The sequence below is a fragment of the Condylura cristata genome, unplaced genomic scaffold, assembly GCF_000260355.1.
Source record: "Condylura cristata isolate star-nosed mole 26May11 unplaced genomic scaffold, ConCri1.0 scaffold00021, whole genome shotgun sequence".
Classification (NCBI taxonomy): Eukaryota; Metazoa; Chordata; class Mammalia; order Eulipotyphla; family Talpidae; genus Condylura; species Condylura cristata.
In genome coordinates, this window is record NW_004567122.1 from 21,159,627 (window position 1) to 21,186,922 (window position 27,296).

General features: G+C 34.9%; 1 protein-coding gene across 1 annotated transcript in view; it reads right to left on the bottom strand.

The window, feature by feature from the left end:
- The window catches only part of FBN2 (fibrillin 2), a 223,976-nt gene that overhangs the window by 72,119 nt on the left and 124,561 nt on the right, over nt 1-27,296 (bottom strand). Inside the window, exons 13-23 of the mRNA XM_004686681.1 lie at nt 26,961-27,086; nt 25,724-25,846; nt 23,961-24,083; nt 17,448-17,600; nt 16,636-16,689; nt 14,726-14,851; nt 11,353-11,478; nt 6,585-6,704; nt 1,940-2,077; nt 1,376-1,426; nt 775-900 (exon numbers count right to left, since the gene is read on the bottom strand). Coding sequence (XP_004686738.1) covers nt 775-900; nt 1,376-1,426; nt 1,940-2,077; nt 6,585-6,704; nt 11,353-11,478; nt 14,726-14,851; nt 16,636-16,689; nt 17,448-17,600; nt 23,961-24,083; nt 25,724-25,846; nt 26,961-27,086 — 1,266 coding nt within the window. The remainder of the gene's footprint in view (nt 1-774; nt 901-1,375; nt 1,427-1,939; nt 2,078-6,584; nt 6,705-11,352; nt 11,479-14,725; nt 14,852-16,635; nt 16,690-17,447; nt 17,601-23,960; nt 24,084-25,723; nt 25,847-26,960; nt 27,087-27,296) is intronic.

Below are 27,296 nucleotides of genomic sequence, written 5' to 3' on the forward strand. Positions count from 1 at the left end.
TCAGAAAATAAAAGATTAAGAAAAATTAAACCCTAATAGTGGCAAAGGAAGGATCAGGATTGAACAGTATTTCAGAGACAACATAATGTGTTCAATACTTTCCCCACTCTCATCTAAGCAAACAGTTTACAAAAAAAGGGCTGGAAAATGTTAACCTCAAATGCTAGTAGCCAATTTTTCTTCTATGCTCAGCATATATAAGTCTCTTATTCTGTGATTCAGTGTGAAAGACTGCCCAAAATATCTGATTAAAGAAATTATAAATTTAAGACAAAATTTGAGTAGTACTAGTCTTCTGTATTAAACAAAAACTACATCATGTAAGTATATTCACTTTTTTTTTTTTTTTAAAATTTGTTTGTGCATACAGAACTGGAGTACAGGCCAGAAGCTCAGGGGCGGTGAGAGGCTTCACCAGAGACAGAGTGGGGAACAGAACAGGCAGATCTACGAAGTACACTGCTGAGGGGAGCAGCGGACGGGTCAGGAGAGGTCTGCTACGCCATGTGGTCACCTCCGGGGCAGGTGGGAATTGAACTCATGCGGAAGCGCTTTAGATTCTCAGTGCTGTGCTTTAACCCGCTGCGCCACCAGGAAGGGCCAGTATATTCACTTTTAAAACATGGCTCCTTTAGTGACTTTCCCATAAAGTATCTCATTTAAAACAAGTTCTCCAGCTAAAAGTCCAATTTCTTTGGACTAGTCAGTGTCCAAGGAAAAAGAAAATTTCAGGGCTGCTTTCCTGCATGACATATATAAGGGCATGAATCTTACCCAAACACACACGTCCAGTTCCATCCAAAGTAAGACCTTCAGGGCACTCACAATGAAAAGACCCCTTGCTATTGACACAGCGTCCATTTGGACAAACTCCAGGGAACACTTCACACTCATTAACATCTGCAGGAAAATGAGGCAAGCAGAGGGATAAAGATGTTACAAAGAGAAAAGTTGGGATGATTTTATTTCCTATAACATATACAGTCTGTAACACAGTGTGAATTACTGCAGTTAAGTAGAAATATTCCACAACACAGCCTCTGGGTTTCCTAAGTACAAGCTGTAGTAATTTGAAAACGACCACAGCCTTGTCACTCCATGGAATAGCACAGATGTGCTCCTATGTCAGCTGATCTGTGCCTTAAGACTAGTGATGGCCTCAGGAAAATTCACTCAACAACATAAAGAGGAGAAATAGGGTGGGGGGGCAACTCTGAGCTGTTTATAAGTATATTCTTGAACATTTATTGATTATATTGTCTTTTTTATTGAAGCCTCAAGTTTTTGAAAATAACAAATATCTTCAAAGTGTGAGAGCAAAAGGTAATTTAGTTACCGCTCTAAAGCTTTACAGTATCATTTAAGACATACGCACCTTCACAAGTAACACCTTTAATCCTGGCAAACCCTCTGGGGCAAGCTGTATCTGTGAGAATAGCAAATTATAAAAGAAGTTACACCTATTTTAAGTTCAAGATGTAATGCAGTGGAATTAATAAAACAAACAAACAAAGCAAAACACAAGCAGTGGCTTTGGGGCCAAGGACCACCTCTGTCCTCTGTTCAGTTCCGTGTAGCACAGCCATGTTGCTCCTCAGTGTCGACCGACATTGAGAGTCACATAATTTTTCCTATAATTTCTTTATTTTTGTTCTCACATTGCCAACTGAATGTCAAGCAAACAAATAAAAGATTTAAAGGAAAGAGATATCATGTTCTACTGGGCCTCATGAGAGTGGTACTTAGATCCTAGCAGGTCCCCTTCCTTGCCTAGACTACTCAGGAGACCTGTTTACTGTAAAAGAATCACAACAAGTACCCAATACAAAGAGTGGATAAAGTTCACTAAAAAAGACAACACTGTAGGAGGAGCAGTGGTCTGACTTATGGTTGTCCTTGAGGGAGTAACTTCCAACAAGAACCCAGAAGTCCCTCCTACCTAGCTCACACCGCTCACAGGGGCTTCCCCAGGCCGCTCCAAGGGTAGCGCAGCACTCTGATTTCAGGGTGGCTCCATTGATGTTCACCTCACAGCGGTTGTCCTGGATGTTGAGCCAACAGGTCCCTTTCAGGCTGTCTGAAAAGGAATAGGAAATATAAAAATAAGGAGCTCTTACCTCTATATACAACAAGGACATTGTTTATATAGTATTAAGATATACTTTAAACATATATTTAAAACATATATTTTTAAACATACTTTAAAACATTTTATATATATATGTGTGTCTATATATATGTATATGTATGTGTATATACACACACACACATATATATATATATAACATACCTTTATTTCTAGTTTAAAAGTAGCACACTCTTGTGGTAAACTATTTGAAGAAAGAGCAAAGAAATTTAAAAATTCACCTATAAGCCCAACCCCTGGTGACAACTATTTCTAACTTTTAGTCTACACCTCCACAACAAACTTAAGGTCCTCCTTATACAACGGCTAAATAACTGATTTTGACACGAATCCAGTCAAAGTTGACATAGCAAAAAGGAATTGGGTAAAATAAATCATGTATAAAGTTTTCCTTCTAGCACTTTGGCTGTCAGATTAGTGTTCATAGTATCACTATGACTCTTGTTCACGTGCAGATTTATTTCTCCAGGTGTGTGCCCTGGAGTCTGCATTTGATAAGCTCCTCAGGAAATGGTTTAAAGGAGTTAACAAAACCTCAATGGCATCCTGTGGCACTGGCTTGGAAAGCAAAAATGAAAAACTTCATTTAATGCTATGGACAGATAACACTTTACTGCTAAATTCAACAATAAAACCAAAACAAGACTAGAGACACAGAGAGGGATTTACAGTGAAACTGAAAGGCTCACAAAGGGAAAAGCTGTAATCACTGATTCCTTATGGATGGCAATAGTGAGTACGAGGGAATGACCTACAACCCAGCTCCTTTAGGGCTAATATCAAACAACTGTCCTTGACTAGATACAAAAAGTTACAGGCCAAGGAAGCAGAGGAGGGACAGAGAGCCACTTTGATTTTTTTCAGCTTGAGTAACCTAAACATGCAAATGGAAAAAAAAAATTGCTCACCAGCATTTATATCAGGTGTTTTATAGGTTAACATCAATAAATTCCTTAATACAGAGGAAAGAGGGATGGTTTTTTAAGGCTACAAGATAATAAGGTTTGTTTTGTTTTTTAAGAATGGAGACTACTGACTTTGGTAATTAGTAATTAGAAGATAATTTTTGAGGTATTAATAGGCATTATTCTAGAGTTTTTCTATGCATTAGCTTCTATTCTTATTAAAACCACCACACAAGGAATATACAGATGAGGCCAACAAGCTTACCCAAGATCACCCAACTTGACTGGTGTCAGCAACTAGACTCAAAACTGCCTACTCTCATTCCAGAGCCCTTGCTCTGTAACACCAGGCTTCTTGAAGCTGGTGTATCGATAATTAAAAATTACAAAATGGGGCTTCTGCTGGTGGCCTGGGCTAAGGGGTTAAGTCTCAGCGCTATAACTGTAGCACACCATGATGGCCTGAGTTTGATCCCCCACCAGGGAGGAACACCACATATGGCGTAGCAGACCTCTGACTCACCCACAGTTGCCCTTAGCACTGCATTTCAGTAAATCTGCCTGCTCTGCTCCCCACTCTGTCTCTGATTATTCCTATCACACCCCTACCCCACACCTACACTCCAGTTTTTCTACACAAATAAATGAAAATAAAAAGTAAATAACACATGTATACACATGTATCAATCTCTCCTACTCTTTTTTTTTTTTTTGTTCATACAAATACTGTGCAACTGTTGTTATATAGTCAGGAATTGGCTAAGAGCTCTGGAAATAATAAAGCAGTTTTAGGGTATAAGTGGGAGAAAGACTTACTTTATCTTGGGTGGTCAGAGAGGTCCTGACTTATAAACTGAGTAGAGAAAAGAAGGAAACAAAACATGGAAAGAAACCTGGTGAAGAGCATTTTAGCAATGCCAGACAAATTCTGATGTATGTTTTAAAAGCATTACCTGGAAGTTATGGGGAATATAGATTGCAGGGCCGAAAATAAGAGAAAACAAATGAAGTAATTGTGAAAAGAAATACTGGTGATTGGAATTGGGGATTGTTAGTGATAATGCTAAATGGATGAAATATGAATGAACTTCAAGGATAATCAGGAGGATTTACTGAGATTGAATGTATCCAAGATTTTGGGGATTGGCAATTGGAAAATTATAGGTAGCACCTGGTGAGGCAGGAGTGTTTACGCTGCAAGGTAGCAGTTGTGTTTTGGACACATTAAGTTTATAACATCTATTAAACATCCAGAGAGAGACACTGTGCACACACTTTAAAATTACATGTCTGAAGTCAGTGAAATAATTAAGGGTGGAGAGACAAAATTAAGTATCAATGTAGAGAGTATCTAAATATAAATTGGACAGAGATATAAAGAAGTCCACTGACTGACCTTCTTATTGGAGGGCAGAAGAATATAGAAGCTGAGTAAGTAGGCTGGGAAAGAAAGGAAGATAGAAACGAACAATTTCTGGGGAAGGATGAGTGATGATTGTGCCAAATGCTGCAGATAAGCTAAAATCAGTAAAGAGACTAGTTCCTGGATTGTACACAGGGGAGTCACTCTCCTTCTCATGTCCTCTAGTTTAAGGCTAGAGTGAAACTTAATCCAGAAATAAAGGAAATTGGCCTGGATCACATACGGCAATAGAAGTATTTCTATGCAGAAAAGATTAAACAAAATATGTGTCTTATTACATTTCATCATTTTCAACTAGAATAAATAGTCTTTTTCAAGCAGCTTACCGAGTAGTTTAGAATTAATTTACATTTAGGAAGTTTGCAGAACAAAGTCTGAATCTCTCAATATTCTAAATACCTAATTTTCATATGCTCTAACTTTATTTAAGATTAGTAATCATGTCAGGGAAATTTTATTCAGTAATCATGTCAGGGAAATTTTATTCAACTTAAGAGACATGGATCCTCAGAGAGAACACTTTGTAGGATAATCACTGATTAGAACCATTGACAACTTTTAAAGATTCACAATTTTTCTGGTGTATACCACTTTTTGTTTTTAAAACCTTAATTCTGGCTTTAATGAAAAAAAGGCAGATAAAATGATATCTACAATTTCAAAATATTCAGTAAATTTTCTTTCTAAGCAGCTGTAGGCTGCAATATCAAATTTTATCATGATGTTTTCTTGTACAACATAACTGACTTTGAACTATAAAGTCTTTGTTCTTTTTGCATTAGTAAATATAAGGGCAAAAGGTCAAAATAATAGAAGTCTTTATGATGAAGCAAAAACTAAAATATCTTTGATGCTCAAGGGGCATACAGTTTTAGTTTTCTGAGACATTAATGGACTATTGCTGAATTCATTTCCTTTGCATAATAAAATGACTTGATGTGAGTTAGAAATTGTGGCTTAGCAAAAATATTTCTGCTTTACCAGATCCAACCTACACTTCCTTCTCTCCTACTCAATCCATCTCACCACAACCCCCCCCCCCGCCCCCCCCAACCAGGAATTCTATAAGACAAAAAAAGTAATGCCCCAGGCAGAGGGCAATCTATTTCCTAAAAGGGAAAGCAGAACAAGGCTCAAATTTCACCCGCTGTGGCTCTGGGAAGATGAAGAGCTGGTATTTCCAAAGGAAGGTTTTCATCTAAATTCTGGACTTTGATTCATTTTACGAACAGGTACTCTAGGACCCAGCTAAATACTATTAACATCAGACATAATCTATTGACTTTGGTAAACATTAAAGAGAACAGTCATACTAACTAGATAACAAACAAAAACTGCCAATTTATTTGGCAATATGTAAAACAGAACTATCTTCCAAATTGGAAATACACATTTAGTTCCCATAAAGGTGGACACTAGCTAATGAGATAATGTGTGAACTGCCTAGCCAAGGGAGCCACAGACACTCAGAGCAGAAAAATTTACTGGGGCAGTTTTTTCTCCTACATGAGCTAAATTGTTCCTTGCAATAACAGACCAGACTCTCTGATTTTACATTATGTCCTACTGTTATTATCAAGAACCACCTTCAAAGTACTGATTCTTTAAAATAAGTTTGTTAGGAATTTCTGCAATCTTTGCCCCCAGAGATTTCCAAGAGTAAAAAAATAGCTACCTTCTCTTTTTGTGGACCATAAATATATGACTGATGGAAGGAAAAATAATAAATTCTTTATGTTTAAAGTTTAAGCTCTTCAAGTCCTAGTCCTATGATCTGAGTCCAAATTCTAACACATTTTTGTTTATCATTAAAGGTTGTTTAGAGAAAGCATGCAGTAGGAATTTGATTGTATCGATGCCTAAGGCATTCTTAGAGTAATGAAAATAAATATGTGTGTGGTATGGGAGTGCTTATAACTTAGAGCATAAAGTAACTACCTCCATGAAGGAAACACTGCCTCGACTAACAAAATTGAAGGGCCTGACAAGGTTCATGCTATTACAGTTTATTCCCATCTTGATAATAAGAGAAAACAACTGAAGTATCAGTGTGCTGCAAACATACTCTGTACAGCAAAGCTGGAGCATCAGCACTGTGCATGATTCTTACCAATACAGATCAATCCTGTTGAGCTGAGTTTGCTGCCAGGAGAACATTCACAATTGAAAGATCCCAGGTTGTTTCTGCAGGCTCCATTGACACATGGGTTGCTTTCACATTCATTTATATCTACAACCCAGAAGGAAAAGATTCTGTTAGAACTGCCATGTGTTTCTGGAAAATATTATTCCAACAAGCCATGCTATGCCAGAATGTCTGGTAAACTTGGCTCTCATAATTTTAATATGGATCTCTGAGGCATAAAGTGAATGGGGAACGGAGACATGCATTTTACAACACAGATACATATCTACACAACTGGGGAGTCAGGACCATAGCAATCAGTCTATTTTTGAAAGGGTTTAGTATGCGAATCTTCAATACTTTATTATAGCTTGACATAAATTGGATTAATTTCTCTCATAATAAGATGTAATTGTCCTGTGGGACATCTGAATTCTGATTCCATGGAAAGCAACATATTCCCAGGTGCAGTGTGCTGTGCACAAAGGTTGACTGTTTCTATCATTTATGGCTCTGAAAGGTTTGGAAGAATTAAGAAGCATCTTTTAGAGACAAAATATCGCAATGCTGGTCGAATTCCAAACTCCTGAATACAAATCAGGAAATAAGAACTGAAACTTTAATGCTGGGTGTTGTATTCTCCTCCAGCCCCATCTACCTTCCTCTCTTTAGCCTGTTCACATGTGTAAATTTACTGTGGAGTTTTTGTAAAACACAACTGATTCTGGTGACATCTAAATGAAAAAAAAAAAAGTTTAATTACTCTAAATAGGCTTTGACTACCATTAATCTGATTTGAGTCCTAAATGAAATTATACTAACATAATCTAAACACTTCCTGCTGATAATCAGAAGAGAATTAGAGAATACCTCTTTTTGTGGTAACTAAAAAAATCTCAAACCAATAAAAATTAAATAATTTAATACATAAATTAAAAATAAATACAAGTTTTAGTTAAAGTACTAGAAACAATATAGAAGTATGACTTTCAATATAAATTCAACCACTCATTTAAAGAGTGGTAAACAGGTTTCTTTTTGTACTTGGTTAATTATCCAAAAGAGATCTGAGATCTGTGTGCCTCAAGACATTTTTTGTTAAACACTAGGGTTTCAAAGTTCACCAGAATACCTTTTTTTTAGCCTCTGTTTGACTTAAATATAAAATATTTTACTACAGTGAGGAAAATGTGCAAAGAAATAACCAGGAGACTGCAATTGCTTACTTCTGAATGTTTAAAGTCAAATATCAATCAACTAGTCCTGAAAAGACAATATGTACTGTTGTTTTCAACTCAGCAAACCTCAAATGCAAGTTTAAAAATCACTGTGGATTTTTATTGTTACTTCAAAACTACTACGTAAGAGTCAGGTACTACTGAAGAGGTAGGTATTCATGAATTGTATGAAGAATATGAACAGATCTTTCATATTGTAGCCAGTAAGCCTCTTATGAAAGAAAAATACAAAAATTTTTAAAAGTACAGAAAAAGGTTTATAAGTCAGCATGTTTGGAATGAAAACATCTAAATATTCTCTCAGTAAAAGCACAAGGAACCAGATAGCAAAAAAGAAGCCGATAACTAATCTGTGGGCAACCTATGTATAATTTATCTATTAATTTCATTTGTATGAAGCGCTCCACAAAGAAAAAACATCAATATCACATATTTTCAAAATCCCCATTTTTAAATCAAGCAATTATAAACTTAAAAACTATAAACACATGCAGTGACAGCTACAGATATCAAATGTTTAATTTTTCTTTAAATACAATGTTTTTATGTTATAAATGTCATGGAACCAGGAATTGAAACAGTTCACTGTACATTCCTGGAAATAAACTTCAAAGCACATCTGGTTTACATTTAACTAGTTATGTCACTGGAAACACAATCTAAACCACAGTACTTGCTGTAAAAATTTTAACTTTCACAGACTCTCAAAGCTCAAACAAAAAACATAAAATAATTTTTTTGTAACTTCAGTTTGAAATATAAGAGTAACTTTATTATTACTATTATGTATTTATATATTTGAAATAGACTGTTGAAAACATGAATGACAAGCAAAATTAGTGAATATAGCAAATATACACAGAGAAAGTTATAGAGTCCGCAATGAATCTGCTAATAATACCCTGTCTAGTCTTTGGAAATTAGTTTAAAAAGAATAGAGTGAAGAGAACTGCTTGAGGCAGACATATTTACTGTGTGAATGCAATGGTGGAAATATGGAGGGGACTCAAGGGAAAAAGGTATCTGTGGCTTTCAGGTTACCTTTTGGCAAAACACTTAATAAAATGCAAATAGCAATGTAGAAATAATAGTTATCTGGTCAGATTTCTCATTATAAATCATTTTTACTTCCAGCAATGTCATAAAGTTAGAGTCAAAATATTTTTCTATATTTCCCTTCTATTTACATAACCATGTCTTATAAGTAACAGCTATGAATCACTTTTCATATAAGTGAAAATGTTTGCATTTATCAGAAATAATTACCCTTTGGACAAAGTAAGTCAAGAGTACTCTTGACTTAATGCTCACTGATGATTTGGTTTTATGTACCTAGCATTTATGTAATCGCCCAGTGTTATACTAATAAACAGCATTTGCTTCTACTGTTCCATTGTCATGCACATGTCAAGCGCATTCTGGCCTTTTATTTATTCTTTGGTATTCTGTCTTCTACTACCCTCCAACTCCAGTTCATTGTTAAAATGGAGGCACTATGCTATTGCTATGGACAATTTGGCACCCTGACCAAATTGTATCAAAGACACGACCCATCTAGTTCCCTATTTTGTGTGACTCCCTCAAAAGCACCAAAAGGTGTGGCTTTAACAGAGAAATCATCAGCATCCCAGTTAAATTAAAATGATATCCTAAACTGTTGTTGCTTTCAGAGTTTCTTGACATTTAACAGAAGATTATCTTCTATCAACAAGAGTTAAAAGTGATAAAGGGGTGCAGGAAGGAAGTCAGCAATAAAGAAAAATAAAAACTTTTAAAATCCCTTCTCCCACCTACAACAAACTTATGGAGGAAATGTCCAGGACACTATACAAAACATGTTTCTCAGAGGAATTCTGAGGGGTGAAGGTGCTCGGGGAAGGGCAGTGAGAATGAGTATTAGTAAACATTCAGTTAAATATATTTAAGAAGTCTGAGCTACATCACATGCTGCAAATATTGAATCACACCCATGACATCAGTCATCTATACCTTGTTAATGACCAAGACATGCTGAGTTCATGCCCAGGACTTATGGACTAGTTCTGAATTACAATGCATGACTTAAGAACAACACCACCCTCTGTAAAAAACAGAATAAAGCAATGTGGTGGTGATGGATTTACACCAGAAACTGAACACAGTTACTCCTAAACTCTTGCCACATTGCCTCTACTTCCTAAAGAAAAAAATAAAAAAGCCTGAGCAAGTTTATAGCTTATTGAAAGATATTCAAAATTCTTAGATTTACTCTCTATTATAGAGAAGATGAACTTTAAATACTCTAACTGGAGAAGGAATGAGTGTTCTTCTTTGAGGAGTTCCTCAAAAAGCTAGTGGACAGCAGGGAAATAGTTGTCACAACTGAGTTTAGAAAAACTGCATTTTATACTGTGGTTTTCCTTTTCTGTTTTTTTTTTCTCCTTCAGGCTAGTTACTATTTTTCAGTGGTCTCTCCAATTAAAATCAAACTTAGAAAAACACTTTGTAATTGTGTTACATTGACTTTAGCTGAGTCACTTGTGTTCTGGCTTTTTCGAGTCCTAACTTGTCTCTGGTCACAAGAATTCTTTGAAGTTAAACAATAAGGTGAAGAGAGAATTTTAACATAATTTTTACATAATATTATTATTGTAGTTTTCTTGGCTGTGGAGTCACTGAGGAACAAACACTTTAATAACTAAGGAACGGGATAATCACAATAATTAAAGAACATATTTTTTACAGTTACTAATTGGAAATAGGTACTAGAAATACAGATCACTTCTGTAGGCCACACATGTAGACTTAAAAAGAAACAATAGTTTGTAGTCATACAGGAGATTATTCCTGAAACATAATATTTTGATCAAGAAACAAAAGGTTAATTGAAGGCACCCATTGCTTAGCCACTCTCTCATGAAAATGAGATTTTCCTTATGCATTTAACTCATGCCCAGTTATCTCCCTCCACTGCAACAACAAAAATGTGGTTAAGAAGAAAGGAAGGAGTTTCTAAACACTGGTTTATGACCCATAAGCCCTAGAGATGACTTTTAAATTATCAAATAGAAAGGACAATTTTGCTAGACTACACACTTAAGTGAAGTGACCATTTTTCTCAAGTACCAAATACAAGTTTTCATGGAAAAAATGCCTAAGAGTTGACTTTGCCATTATAATGAAGGTTCCCTTAGTTTGACATGTCACAGTGAATTTTAAAAGATGAAAATAAATTAACAAAAAATTGACATTTTATTTCAGCAGGTGAAATAATCTAGCTCCTTTCACTTTTCATTTCAAAATGTCTGTCCCAAATGTTTGTGGATATTTAATGTGAATGGTATAAAACTAATGATACTGGTAAACAAGGTTCAGGGTATTCTCCTAAAATTGGCAGGTTACCTCAAAAAGATGATGAAATTCAAAAAAATATTCAAACAGTACTCTTGTAACCATATGGCTTCATGAATGTACTTATGTTTATGCAGCTCTAGAAGCTTCCTATTCACAACCAAGGTAAGGAAGACAGGTCTTACCTTCACATGTCTCTGTCTCAGTCCTGAACACATACCCAGGTGGGCATGTACAACTGTAACTTCCAGGCGTGTTTCGACACAGGCCATTGTCACACAGCAATCTGTTTACCAAGCACTCATCTATGTCTGGAAGCAACCACAGAGAACAGGACATGTCATATTGCAATTGATTGTTTTTGATTTGCTCTTCCCCTTCCCCTCTCTTTGACTTGGTCTTTTTGTATCTGCAGAACATTCCTTGATCAGAAGCAAAAGGTATATTCAGTTTTATTGAAGTGGAACATTCTTATGCTGGTGGCAACTTTTAAGATGTTTTAAAGTCCCTGTGGGGAATGTCATAATTGGAAGAAGTCATGTAACTACTGTGTTCTTTATTTGCCTATTATTCTTCAGTGATATAGTAAATACATTTGTAAACATCAATGAAATATATCAAAAGGAACTCATTTTATACCTTGCTTACATATAAGTAGAGATGTGTTTTTTCGTTTTCGTTTTTTTTATGAAAGAACACTACTGGGCAATATTTGTGCTGTCTCTTTTGAGACATGGAATATGCATACAGACTGTCATTTTCAAATAAGATTTATTTATGCATATAAGAATTGGGGTATAGGCCAGAGGTATGGGGGTAGCAGGATTCACCAGAGACCAAGTGGGGATTAGAACAGGTAAGTCTTCTGAAATACACTGCTGAGGGGAGCAGAGGGTAGAATTGGAGAGATCTGCTGCACCATGTGGGTCAGCTTCCTTTCTGGGAATTGAACTCATGCTGCAGTGGCTTCTTAAAACTTATAGTGCAGTGCTTTAACCCACTGCACCACCAGGGAGGGCCCTACAGATAGTAATTTTAAAACTTTTTTTCTTGATTAAAATTCTTATAAAGTATTTTTTTTTAAATGACAGCTAAACAAAAGGTACTTACTAAATTCTTTCATTATGCTTTTATCTCAGAAAGAATTATAATTGGATTTTATATGTTCCTTTAGTAGCCTAGACCAGTCTAGAAAATATAGTTTAGAGATGAAGTTTAAAAAGCTTGATTGAAAGGCCCCTCTCTGGTGGTGCAATGGATTAAAGTGCAGCCCTATGAAGCTATCCACAGCCGTTTCAACAGGAGTTTGATCCCCGGCCAGGGAGGTGACCCACATGGCACAGCAGACCTCTCCTGTGTCGCCAGCTGCTCCCCTCAGCAGTGTACTTTGTCAGTCTGCTTATTTTGCTCCGACTCTGTCTCTGATGGATCCTCTCATCACCCCTGTACCTCTGGCCTGTACCCAAGTTATATATGCATAAATAAAATAAATCTTTTTAAAAAAAAGAAGCTTGATTGAAGCACTTACTACATTTTCATTATTTTTAAACATTTATTTTATTTATTTATGCATACAAAAGCTGGGGTGTAGGCCAGAGGTTGTGAGGCTGACAGGAGTCACCAGAGAAAAAGTGGGGAGCAGGTGAATCTACTGAATGACACTGCTGAGAGGAGTAGCATGTGAGACAGGAGAGGCCTGCTGTGCCATGTTCCCTGGCTGAATATTGAACTCGTGCTGCAGTGAGTGACTGCCATCGGGGAAGTCCCATATGCTCATTATTTCAAGTAAAGCTAATGACAGAAAGAAAGAAAATAATGCACTATAGGGCAAAGAGCCCCTCTTGCTTAAGATTATATTTCTAGTCTTGGAAGTGACAATTTTATCTTTTACAAAACAATATACTAAAAATGAGAAAATACGGAAGAGTTTTAGAAAAGATTTCCTAAAGTTCCACCACCACTGATAATATATATTCTTTTTGTTGTTATATCTCTTCTCTTTTGTATATTATATTTCAATTCTGAATCTTGGTTTTTAAAAATTAGCATATTTTAAACAGTACCATAATTTTCCCAGAAATGTATGATTCATCAAGTGGCTACATCGGAATTCATTTATGATCCTTCATTCTATGGGCATTCACTAAAGAGAACAATAAAGTTCTAACTCCTAGTAATTTGAGTGTGACCTTATTTGGAAGTAAGGTTTTTATGGAGAGAATACAGTTAAAATGAAGTCTTCTGTGTAGAGTGCAATTCAGTATGACTGGTATCCATATAAACAGGAACACTTTGGACATACAGGAAGACATATATTCCCTGTGACATAAGACATACAGGGAAACTGCGCCCACTTGACTAGGACTTTCCACCATAAGGTGGAAAAGGAAAGGAAGGAGTCATGCCAAGAGTCATTAGAGAAAACATGGCCTTGTTGACACCTAGATTTTGGACATCTGTCTTCCCAAACTTAGAGATGATAAGTTTAAACTATTCTAGGCAGGTTAATTTTTGTTATTTTACTGTGGCAGCCCTAGCAAGCTAAAACAACAACTTGATTTCATTTTATTTTGAAACTATAGGTTTATTTTTTATCAAAATTATTCATATACCTATTTTAATGAGTTAAATCATATCATAAACCATGTTCAGTGTGTCCCTGTTTTCAGCAGTGTATCCACGGCTAATCTGTACCTGGAAGCTAAGGTGGAAGCAACTAATTCTGGTGAATTCAAGATGTCTTGAGTATTTTTAGAAATGTTCAGTAAACTTTGGTTAGTGCTCTTCTTGTATGTATCAAAATCTATTATTATATATATACATGATAGCTAACAAAGCTTTACATCTAATATATGTATGACTTCAACTCAAGATCAAATAGATAAATTCAATCATAAAACAAGTACCATAAATACAGACAAACGGATTTATTTCTAATCATAATCATCATGACTTGGAAGTATAGTGACTAGTGACAAAAACTGTTACTTATAATGATGATCAAATAACAATATATAAAAGTAGAATCAAACACATTATGGGAAAACCTGGATTCTTTACAAATTCATAAATATATAAGTTACATTTCTCATACAATGTTTCCTGAACTGGAAAAGGAAACACTCACCTCAGTTATCATATTTAGATATGCGGTAGCAACTGGTGTTTCTCTGTAAGTCAAAATTCTTGCAACCTTAATACTTTCTCTAATAATTTAATTAAATATTCGAGTTATAATTGTTGGTTAAATTCATTCTAGCGGAAAATTATTAAGTTTAAGGTATTGTAGATTATAGGATTAAGATGTATATAATAATTGAGCATCTCCATTCATTTGGGAAAGTAATAACTTAAATACTAAATTATGCCATTAAGAGGTTTGTTACTATGCAACAAAGCTTGTGTGGTTAAAATGTTTTTATATTTATATGGACTAGAGTAGTAGGAGAAACTATAAAATGTCTAGTTTTAGTAATTTATTTGCATGATGATTTCTCCAATAATCCATGGGAATGAATTATGCCAATGGCAACTGTGTGAATATAAGAAATAACTTACCAATACAATTTCTTCCAGATGCATCTGGTTCATAGCCACTGTTGCAGTTGCAACGGTAACTACCACGTAAGTTTTCACAAATCCCATTGGCGCATATATCAGGATCCAAAGCACACTCATTGATATCTGCATTAAGAGTTGAAAGCATATTGCTTAGATCAAATCTATTGTTTGTTGATACATGCAGGTGTAATAAAGATCACTCAACATATGAAGTGTTTAATTCAGAAAAACCAATTTGTTTGCTTTTCAGAAAGGGAAAGTAAATGAAAATAAGGTGTGAAAAGAGTAAAAATGAGAGGATACAACACACTTCCCCATTAAGTCAAAAGCAAAATAAAGGAAACTGGCAGAAATTCAAGGAATTAAACCATGTAATGTGCCTCTATGCATGATAAAATTAATAAAAAATTTATAGGCTGTTGGCTCAAAATCCAAAGGAAAACTCAACTTGATAGGTATTATGACCATCTAATTAAAAGGCAGATTTACTAGGGTGGCCTATATAATTTTACAGTCCCCAAAGGCATGGGATATTTCTATTTTACTATCCTTTTTTTCCTGAGTCAACTAAGTAATAAGATACCTAATAACTGTATCTTATTGTTGATACACTAAAATTAATTGAGAGGGTAGTTCAAAAGTCGATGCTTGAGAGCACGTTTAACGACTAGCAGTGTCTGTCACCCACGGGTGGTGGACCTTGATGATTACGTGAGTGTGTGTGCAACCAGCTCATTCCCACAGGCTACACAGACGGGAATCAATCAGAGATAAAAGAAGCCAAAATTAAATTTTAGTCACTACTGCTGACAGTCTGATGATAACATAACTATTTTTTTGATGGATTAATTTTTTAAATAAAAAGTTTACCATTTTCTAGCATATACATAAAAATGCCAAAACCACAGGTTAACATTAAAAAGGTAAAAAATAAAATAACTTATCATCATTCTACATATCACTAATGTATTGATAATTGCTACAGATTTTTTTTAGCAGAGTTTGGAAAGTCTTTTTAATATTCCATAAATTTCAGTCTTTCCATATTATTTTTGTAAAAAAAAATATTCCATGAAATGTTTGCTTACTTACTCTGGTTTCTAATTTTTATAGCAAAGATGCAATATTACTATCAACTAATTTATTAGTCTAAAGTCTTCTCAAATATGAAACTAAAAGAATATACATGTAAAGTGAAGATTAACATTAACTTAGTCTTATTTAAAAAAAAAACAACTCGAACTATATCTAGATTCACATATAAAAAGAAGTTTAACATTACAAACACATATTTACTTAACATTCATAGCTGCATACTAGAATTCTGTTATATTAGTAAATTAATTTATTATTATTATTTTAGAACACCATAGAATTCAGAAGCATAGTTTCACATCTCTTCAGATGTATTTTTCTTTTTTAGTTTTATAAAAACATTTTAGGACTTTTAGGCATAAATAATGTTATTTTTAGGGCAGTATATCACCGACTTGATCTGTACTGAGTATTTCAAAGATTGCAATTTTTGTTAATCACACCAGAACCATTATTTAATATTTGTCCTTTAAATTGGCTCAATAATTTAAAACCACAATTGCGAACTCTAGCCTCTTCTTACAGAATAGTATCCATAAAATTATAGTACAATTTATTATGACATTTTTAATAATAAATGATAAGTACTTATTCTCTTATACCTACCATGAAAAATGTGTATCTTTATACCACTTAATTCTAGTTTCTGACCATTGTTCTATAAGATATTTTATCTTATTATTTTATATTGATGTATTTCATATTATTTTATATTAATGTATATTAATGTATTTTATATTAAATGTTACAACAGAATCAGAAAGCTGTACACTGATACCATTAGTACAAGATGGAGAATTGAAAATTGTTACCTCTTCCATCCACAGTGATACCTACTCCACTACTGCAAAGACCATGGAATTCAGCTGTATGATAAAAACAAGGAAAGAAAATAAAATTTAAATTGTATTTGTTCCATACATAAGTCACACAACTCTAAAACTATCATTAGTGGATAGTTTTTTTTTTAAATAAAAGGAGTTTATTATTTTCCAGCATATAAATAAGAATACCAAAATCACAGGACATTAAAAAGGATCCATCATGATGCTACAAACTGTTATTATTTTTCCTCTTTCACAGTGGAAAAAAACAGGACAGAGAAGTGAAGCAATTTGTCCAAGTCAGAGAGGGTAGAAGTGGGAGAGCAGGCTGGTGACCTCTGTACTCTGTCATGGACATTTCATGTTAGTGTTCCATTTAGATGATTTAATATTTTTCTCAGTTATGTGACTGTACCACATTTATTTGATCACTGCTAACGATTAGGTTACAGGTTCTCATAAATGTGTTATAATCTTGTGAATGTTGTGCTATTTTTCTTCACAACCTTGCAGATCAAAGAAATTGAGAATAATGAATTCACATAAAAGTTCTGTTATAACAATCATAATTCAATTAGCCAAATACATTTTTCTAATCACCATGTGCTCATCCTACTTAGAAACCATAGGTTTATACAAGTCTCCTTATTTTATGCCTCTCATATCAATGCAGATGTGAATTTATTTTCTTCAGTTGAAAATAGAAACATGACACTTCAGAGCTGATGTAATCATCAGTCAAATATCTGAAGTTACATTTCTACATTCTCATCAGGTGTAAAGCCGGAAAGCCTGAGTACCTGAATTTTTAGCAGGACAAGGCTGGCAGGGCTCTCCAAAACCATAATCAGGGTTGGCACAACAGCATTCAGACTTCGTCACTGCTCCAGGGAAAGGGCGGACACACACACCTTTCTTGATTCCACCATAGCATGTACTGCGCATGTGAGTATCTGAGATAAAAGAGCGAACCTCTGAGATAGTGACAGAAATGAAACTTTTAAAGCTGTTGGCTTCTTTTAACCTAAGTGGGCACTAGAATGGAAGCCTCTGGAAAGGAATTGCTTCTTTTCTTTTCCTTGTCTCTTTAGCATCAGATCATGTTAGAAGAAATCAAGATATGTTTACTGAGTAGGGGAAAGATTGGGTACATATCAGTAACTAATTTTTCTTCTTTAAGAAATATTGTGTGTGGCATAATCATCATTACCTCACTTACTCTCACAGGCCTCCCTCTAATTGTACGAGGTATAATTCCACAGTTACAAAATACTTTGAATTCTAATCATTGGCTATCCATAACAATCCTATACAGGATATTTATTTCCATTTTAGAAGGTATTGTGAACAGTTAACAATGAAGTACAATGCAGTCAAAATACCTTGAGATGACACTGCTTGGCCATGAACTTGTTTTCTTCAACTTTCTGAATTGGGAAGCTTTTCTTTCCAACTCCTAGTTTCCTGTGTGACTTTGTTTTAATCTCAGACTCTCAATAAATCCAGTTGTGAAAGTAATTACAAGGTATTTTTGGTATTGTGCTGTGTTAGTTGCTTTATAGACATTATTGAACATTCTGGTCAACAACTCCATAGGATCGTCATCATTATCCATATTTTTCAGATGAAGAGGTCAGGTTCAGAAGAACCACTGAAGTAGCTAGAAGTCTTAGACAATCCATGGCCTGAGCTAGGGTTCCCACTCAGGTCTGTGTTACCTCCAAAGATCTACCTCTTTCTACTGTGTCATGGGATATCTCAACAAAGCATATCCTGCTTAATTTTCTCATTCTAAATTCTCACTAAATATAATTTATGAGCCAGTAGATGGTGAACTATAAAAAAACTCAGATCATCACAAGAACCACAGAAGCAGTATAGTTTTCAAGCAGTACACTGACATTGTCATTCCACCAAAGAGCTTACCCTTATTATAAATATCTGTAATCATTCACAACTTGTTGGAAATAATTATCTCCTTTGGCAGAGTTGAGTCACCTAATGATTCCTATGATATGAGGGTATTTCTCTCACTAGTCGTATGAAATTTATGGTTCACTAATCAATGAGTATGTGTGTATTTAAACAGAAAAAAGGCTCTGAGATATATAGATATATACCATCCCTGTGACAAGAACATGGTGCCCCTGTTTCTGCTGTGGGTGAAGCTGGAGGTGGCTACTGTGAGTTATATAGAAATGTTGGTTTTGACACAAAGGTAAATTTGCATAAATACCAAATTGTTAATGATTTCCAGTATAATTGTCCTGTGTTATTAGGACTTCATCAGCGAGCTCAGGAGATATCACAGGGTGGTCATTGTTATTCCCGTTTTCATGTTAAGAACATAAGCTACACAACTTTTAGAACTGAGCTAATAAGAAGCCTACAATACTCATTGAAAGAGTGAGATAACTCATCAACTGCACTGTGCTAAAGGTTCATTAAGCAGTTTAGCGTACTCAACACCAGAAGTGTGTGCTTTAGGGACATGTATAGTCCTGGGTTCTGCTCCCTCAGGGATGGCTCACTTAAGTTGCTTAACCACATGATAACTGAGAGTATGCTTGCTAAGCACAAAGCACAGTGCCTGAGATGCACAGGAAATGCTCAAGAAAGATGAAGCCTCTCTTTTCTCTTCATCTTTAATGAGGAGTGTCAATCCTTTCTTGCTCAAAGACCCCAAGTGGGAGCCGTGATTTGTATTATATGCTTCAAATATAACTAAAACACTATTCTGAGGTGGAGAGATAAGAGATGTTTAACCTCTATATTTTCCATGTTACCAAATCCCTCCAAACATTTTCTTTACAAAAATTGGGATTTTTCAAGGGATTTTCTCAGACATTATTCACCATAGGTAAAGTATGTATGGATGTATGAAATACCAATTTTACTTTATCCTTTTTTCTTCACTATCAACTGTCTTAAAGCAGCAACTCTAACACTATGCTCTAAGTGGGATGCCACTACTTAATAAAAGAGTAATTGTGTAGCTAACTTCTTGGGCATTTTCTATATACCAGATGCAATATAAATCTTTACATTGTTAATTAACTTATTTAAGCCTCAAAACACTCAGTGAGGAAAGCAGTTGAATTGAAGTAAATATCTATGTTTAAGGTCACACAGGTAGGAGCAAAACTTACTAGAAAAGAAGAACATAAACCTTTTAGCTGAGAAAAATGGCAGTGTTTCTAAAGTTGTTCTTAAATTACCGTAATAGATGTCAACAAGGAAATCCAATTATCTAATAGCAAAGTGAATTTTGTGATCCAGAATGAAAGTAGTACATATGGAAAACTGATGACCTGGTCCTTAAGCCACTCTCAAGATTGAGTGTGTGTAGATATATAGATATTCATACTCACACACACACATCACACACACAGAGAGTTTAAAAGAATGGTAATTAAGAGAGGGCTTTTTGCACTATACACAAAAACTAACTCAAAGTGGATTAAAAAACTAGACATAAGACCTGAAGCCACAAAATATATAGGAGAAAATGTTGGTGAAACACTACACAATATACACCTCAGTAACATCTTTAAAGATACATCACACAAAGCAAGGATAGTGAAGGAAAGGATAAATAGCTGAAACTACATCAAATGGAAGAGCTTCTGTACAGCAAAAGAAACACTACATAAAACAAACTGACACCCCACTGACTGGGAGAAAATTTTTGCACATAATATGAATGATAAAGGACTGATCACACAAATATACAAAGAGCTCATGAAATCAACACATTAAAGTGAACAACCCCATCAAAAAAAAAAATGGGCAGAAGAGATACAAAGACATTTCTCCAAAGAAGAAATGCAGATGGCCAACAGGCATATGAAAAAATGTTCAGAATCACTTGTAATAAGGGAAATCCAAATCAAACTCCCAATGAGATGCCACTTCACACCAGTGAGAATGGCACACAGTAAAAAAAAAAAAAAAGAAAAAAAAAACCAACAAGCGAGGATGTGGAGAAAAAAGAACTTCCTACACAGCTCGTGGGAAAGCAAACTGTTAAAACCACTATGAAAAGTTGTGTGGTGGTTTCTCAAACTGCTAAAATGGAGCTTCCATATGACCCAGCAATTTCACCCCTAGGTATCTACCCAAAAGACACAAAAACATTAATTCAAGAGGTCATCTGCACCCCTATGTTTATTGCTGCTCTGTTTACAATAGAGAAAATGTGGAATCAACCCAAATGCCCCCAAATAGATGACTGGATCAAGCAGATGTGGTATATATACACAATGGAATATTACTCAGCAATCAAAGATAAACTCATGCCATTTGTGGCAACATGGATAGAACTTGGAAAAGATCATGCCAGAAAGAAAAAGAAAAATACCAGATGGTTTCACTCATAGCAGCAGTGTAAGGGATCAGAAAAAAAAAATATATATATATATTATAATAAAGTAAAACATCAACTAAGAACTATAAACCAGAGAAATTCTATGGGGGAGGAGAGGGGAACAAGATCAGAAATGGAGTGGGAAGAGTACATGGGACTTTGGTGATGGCACATGGATGAAGTGGTGGTAGGAAGTCCATGGGAATTACAAATAAGACGAAAAAATGTACAAAGCCAAGAATAATGTAAAAAATATATAAAATAAGAGAGGGCTTTTTGAGGAGCTTTTTGGGCAACCGCTAAAAAAAGAGTTGAGGCTGCTTCTGTCCTCCCTCAACTCTAGTTGAGAGAGCAGTTGAAAGGTTTGTACTTGCCTCTGCCTAAAACAACTAAGGCAAGAGCAATGGAAGTACATGTGATTAATCTCTGTTCGTGTAGTGTCAAGGCAATGGTAGGTATGTCCTAGGGATTAGACATGGACCACAGGAAGAAAGAATCCTAAAATGTCATGTGGCAGAGTGATCAAATGCCACCAAGGTTCTGTCTGAAATAAACTACTAAAAGACAACAAGCTGGGTAAGAACAGAAGGGCAGCCAAAAGCCTATGAATTATCAAAGAAATCATACCACAAGAAACGTTTGCTTTATACTTCTGGAAAACCCACAAAGCGTGAACCCATCTGAGGACAGTATCAATAAGATAGTGTGTGCCTGCTTCTACCACCTCTCTACTTGATCCTGACAGAGACAGAAATTTCATGTTCTTGAAAGCCTGAGTTTGTGAGGTAAGAAGTCACTTAAAATCAGTTCAGAATTATTATAATATGGCACCAGATGTGTTAATCTCTGAATTAAGGTTGTTTTCATTTCATTAAGTAGTCATGTAATTGTCATCTAATAACAATAAAGTTAAGGGGTGGCCTGAATTTTCTTCACCTGTTGAGTAAACTGCTCCTACTGAATTAATTAAAAGGCAAGTTTTTAAATAATATGAGCAACAGAAAATACAGTGGCTCTTTGATTATACCCTGCCTATGAACCACACTTGAATACTAATTCAAAAAAGTTTAATTTTTTGAAAATGAATGTCCACATTACAGAGTCCAGAGAAACAAAAATGAACAAATAAATAAACAAAAAAGAAATCTAAAATTCAAGAGCTAGCCTTAATGAAAACTCATAGCAGTGATTTGTTTTTATCTTCAACAATCAGTGAAACTTGAAAGCATCAAATGCAGAAGACAGGAATAAAACACATTCAGCGCATTTGTAGACTGCTAAAGTGCGATTTTACATACAAAACTAATGGTATTTTTATTTTAAAATACTTAAGTGACCACAATCATGAAAAATTGGGGAGGGCTTTCCAACAATTTTTGATGCCTTTTCTGTATGTGGAAAAAAGAATGACATTTTTATTTGATTGCTGAATTCCTAACTATTCCTATGTTGGCTGTTTAAAAGAAAAGTAATTTCTCCCTCCTGAAGTAGTACATTTCAATAGTATCATTTGGGTAAAGGAATAGAAAGCAACTACATACATTAAAGCAACTGAAAATATTTAACATCTCTACACCGGAAAGAGCTACATTCTTCGAGTTGCTGTATTTGAAATACCCCTGAACGAGGTGCTGACAATCTAGTAAGCTGAAATAAATCCTATGTTGGACAGAGTGGATGAACTTAAGTGGATGGATTACTTCCATCTGCAGTTGCTTCCTCTCCTTCCCTGGGGTACAAATGTTTTGATTCCCACAGGTAAGAGTGAAGTATTATTAATTATGCCTAAAAAAGAATTTCATTTTTTTAAAAACATATTTTTCAACCAATGACTAAGCCAACCCTTTACTATATAACCTAAAAAAAAGAGGGTGCCCAATAAATTGTACATTCACCTCAGGTCTCATGAAAGCTCTTTGAAAAGAAAGGACATGGATGTATTTTTACAATGAACTCACTCTGCTATCATCATCAAAAACATCTAGATGGGTTTTGAAATACCCATGTTTTTGCTTTGCCTGCCTTTTAAATGCTTAAGCTTGGTAATGCTGACTGATCTTGAATTTTGAAATGAATTTTGAATGATGTAAAATATAATACCTATTTTCTCTCACACTCTCTCCTGGTTTCTACAATCAGTTGAGCAGTAATGAGGAATAACCTGAAAACTTCTCTACCTTTTGAAGTAGGTCCAACTTCTATTTTACATGCTATTTTCATTTAAAATTTTGCTTGAGTTAAAAACAGCAAACGCTTACTTCAATTGAATAATAATATGTTTTATGTCTTGCTATTAATTACAAAATTTAAATCTATTATATTTAGAAATTCAATTACCTAAAAAAAAGCTAGTTTAAGGACAATCTATATTTTTCTTCTTCAGCAAAACTAGTGAGGCTACCTTTTACTCTGTCTCTGGTGAAGCCTCTCACTGCTCCTGCACCTCATGCTTGTATCCCAGTTCTGTATGCATAAATAAATAAATCTTTTAAAAAACACCTGTTTGGTAGGGATTTAATTCATATACCATACAATTCCCTTAATGAATATAATCCAATAATTGTTTTGTTTTATCATAGTCAGACATGTTCAATCATCATTACAGTTGTTTTAGAACATTTCATGACTTCAAAAAAAAAAAAAAAACAACAAAAACCCATGCTTTTAGCCATCAGTCCTTTTCCCTCTAATATTTCTGCTGTACAGAAATGTTCTCCCCAACTTGCTTGTCTCTACAAAGAGGCCTATTACAGACATTTCACATCATATGTGGGTTTTTGTGAACAGCTTCTTTCAGTACACATGAGCATTTCAAGTCTCATCCATATTTTCCCAAGCATCAGTAATTCACTGCTTGATGTGACTGAACTATTATTGTATGAATTTATCTCTGAACATTTTTCAAAGATCATTTGGACATTGGGCCATTACAGAATGTCTCACTTACCGACACACACGCGTCCGTCCACACCCACAGCGAGGCCTGGGGGACAGTCACAGCGGAAGGAGCCTTCGTTGTTGATGCAATGCCCGTTCATGCAGATCCCCGGGGTCTGACACTCATCCACATCTGCTCAGTGGGAAGAAGAAGCCAGGCCAGCACTGGGTCAACTCAACTTTATTACCTGAAGCATTTGCCCGTTGCTGCTACTCTAGACTATCAACATTTTTGTTTTCAATTTTATAATTTTGGGGAGAACATAAGTTATAACAAATCCCATATCCAAATGCAACTTTTTCAACATTTTCAGAAAGATTGGCTGAGTGAAATTCCATTCACTTTATTTAGTAGGAATAAAGGAGACCCAAGCATATTATTCTGAGTTTAATATTAAATAATATTTAATTCAAATTAGTTAAATAAAAAAATTCTTAAAACTAAGGCAAATTTTTGTAATTGCCTTTTATTTTCACATACACAAAGCTTTAACTAAAAATAGATATTGTTTTGATATAAATTAGATCTGTTCATAATAGAATAGGCTGGGATTTCTCTTCTAATTTTTAATCTGCTTGAATTTTTCAAATGTAACCATGCATTCAATGACTTCCTGAAAAGAAAAATAGCCTTAAAAACTGGGGGCTACCAAATCATGACCATTTTAAGTTTTATGAATTATATAAGAAGATCAATTTAAAAATAATTTCAAGAAAGCAGAAATTGGTGATATCTAGGTTACATTTATGTTCATAATTGAGTTTCTTGAGAAATGAAGTTAAATGCTATACTGCCAAACTCTATACTGGAACATAATGTTAATCTCATATCCTGTGTTAAATCCACGTCAGCTAGCCTTGAAATAACATTCTAGACATGAGTTCAATTATCAAAGCTACAACATTTCTTTTTAATCTTGTACTACCCTTTCTTGAGTGGCTGAGAATCTACTTGTTATTCAGAAACAGAAGAATCAAATTTGATTTTCTAAGTCTGTGGTCTCTTGAGATTTCACTGAATTTATAGGAACTGGTTGAGTCTTATTTGCTATTAAGATAAGTTTGTGCAACTGAAGGCAGAAAGCACCTGGTGCAGTTTATTTTATCTAAAAGGAGAAAACTGGGGGTGGGGGAGAGAGGGGCAGAGGGGAGACTTGCTTCTAAATAGGAACAGCAAAATATGTCCCATCTTACTAAGTTCCAATCATGAACATAAACATCATTTATTTCTAAAAGTTATTTCTAAATTATCTTTGGCTTACTAAAGCTATCATTATAGCCTGAGCTTCAAAATGGATTTACAAACAAAGTAATTAATAGGACTATGCAAATAACTTCTTCACTAAATTAATATAACATTTTTAAGATAATGATACAGTAACAAATGATCTACAGATAAGCTTTATGGCAAAGAGGAAATGTAAAACCAGTAATGAAAGAAGATGTAGTTCTGAGAACATAAAAATGAAAATGTTTCAAGATTATTTGTTCCCTCCTCTTATGTAGGCAAGAAGTAGAGCATGGTCTCCTTTAGATTTGCTAGAACCAATTTGTCAATCCCTTAATTTTTTTTTTATAAAGATGTTATTGTTCCCTTGACCACAACGTGTGTTTTTTTCAAGGACGCTTTAGACACCTGCTTTACTAAATTAGCAAAAGATGTGAGTTTTATGAACTCTGCATGAAGAAACTGAAGTAATGCTTGCATGATTCATTCAAATGAAAAAGATGGTTTCAATCATGGTTACTTTCCTATCTCAAAGCTGCACATACCAGTACAGTAACGACCATTTGGAGCCAAGACAAATCCTGGTTTGCAGATGCACTTGAAGCTGCCATCTTCATTAATGCACATCCCATTCAAACACATGTTGGTGGTTGTACATTCATCATGATCTGCAGAAGAAGAGAGTGACTTACACCATTTTCCATGAGGGACTCAGTTCTCTCTCTTCCAAAAATAATTGCCAAATTCCACCACCTAAATGAACCATGTGCTCATAGATTTTTTTTCTCCCCTAATACAAAAGCCAACCAAGTGTGTGCGAAGAGTGAAGAAGCTATGATGTGCCTTGAGAATAAGGCACATAAAGAATAAGAATAAATGAGTTTTGTGCTCATTCGCTATAAAAACCACAGAAACTAGGAAGAGAATTCTAAGTACCAAAAAAAAGGTAATATGACTTAAAGGGGAGCAGGGGAGGGAATGTTTCTTCTGCACAATAAAGCAATCACAAATCTCATTGCAAGTGAAACGATTTGAACTTTCATTAGGGTGGAATTTCATCTGTTGCTGTATGAGTAGAATATTTCTGTGGAATACTGTTATCCACTGCCCTAGATATTACCAGGATGACAAATTTAGAGAGTTGACTATTACAGAGGTCAAACATTTTTATATTCCAAATTGGAGAAGGGAGACCTTTTTTAGCTTGTCAATGCTCCACCAACATCTGAAAAACAATAGTTGCTAATAATTATTACAAAGAATAAATGCTACTTTCAATTAAATATATCATACAGGAAATTTCCAGCAACTGTAAATTATTGTTACATTTCCATTAAAATCTTCACTTTAGGGCCCTCCCTGGTGGCACAGAGGGTTAAAGCACTGCACTAAGAAGCTTAAGCCACCTCCGCATGAGTTCGATCCCTGCCTGCCCCAGAGGAGTTCCACATGGCATGGCAGATTTCTCCTGACCCGCCTGCTGTTTCCCTCAGCAGTGTACTTCCTCGATCTGCCTGTTCTGCTCCCACTCTGTTCCTGGTGAATTCTTTCACCCTCTGCATCTCTGGCCTGTACCCCAGTTCTGTATGAATAAATAAAATCTTTAAAATAAAATCTTCACTTTAATTGTATAATGTTAAGTGCATTTATATTTTACCTAGCTCATCTGAAGAACAGTCACATATGTATTGTGTGAGCATTCATGGCAATAGTATATGTGGTTCAAAATAAAAACGTATAACCTTTAAAACTCTTTTACAAAGGAGCAGGCAATTTCCATACCAACACAGTTTTTTCCATCTGTAGTTAATTCAAAGCCAGCATTGCAAATGCACTGGAAACTTCCATCTGTGTTCACACATCGACCATTTTTACAAAGAACCCCATTCTGGATACACTCATCAATATCTGGGAAATTTAAAAATGGTCAAACATTATTACTTTACAATAATTATAGATAAAAACAGTAGTATTAAAAACATAATTAGAAATAGTTTATTTTTAGATGCTATATCCAAGGTCATGTTGTTTCTGTAGCACAATTTCCATCTCACACCAGTTTCTTTTCTTTGATAGACAGGGGTAAGCTACTCTAGTTTACAGCCCTTACTTATTGGA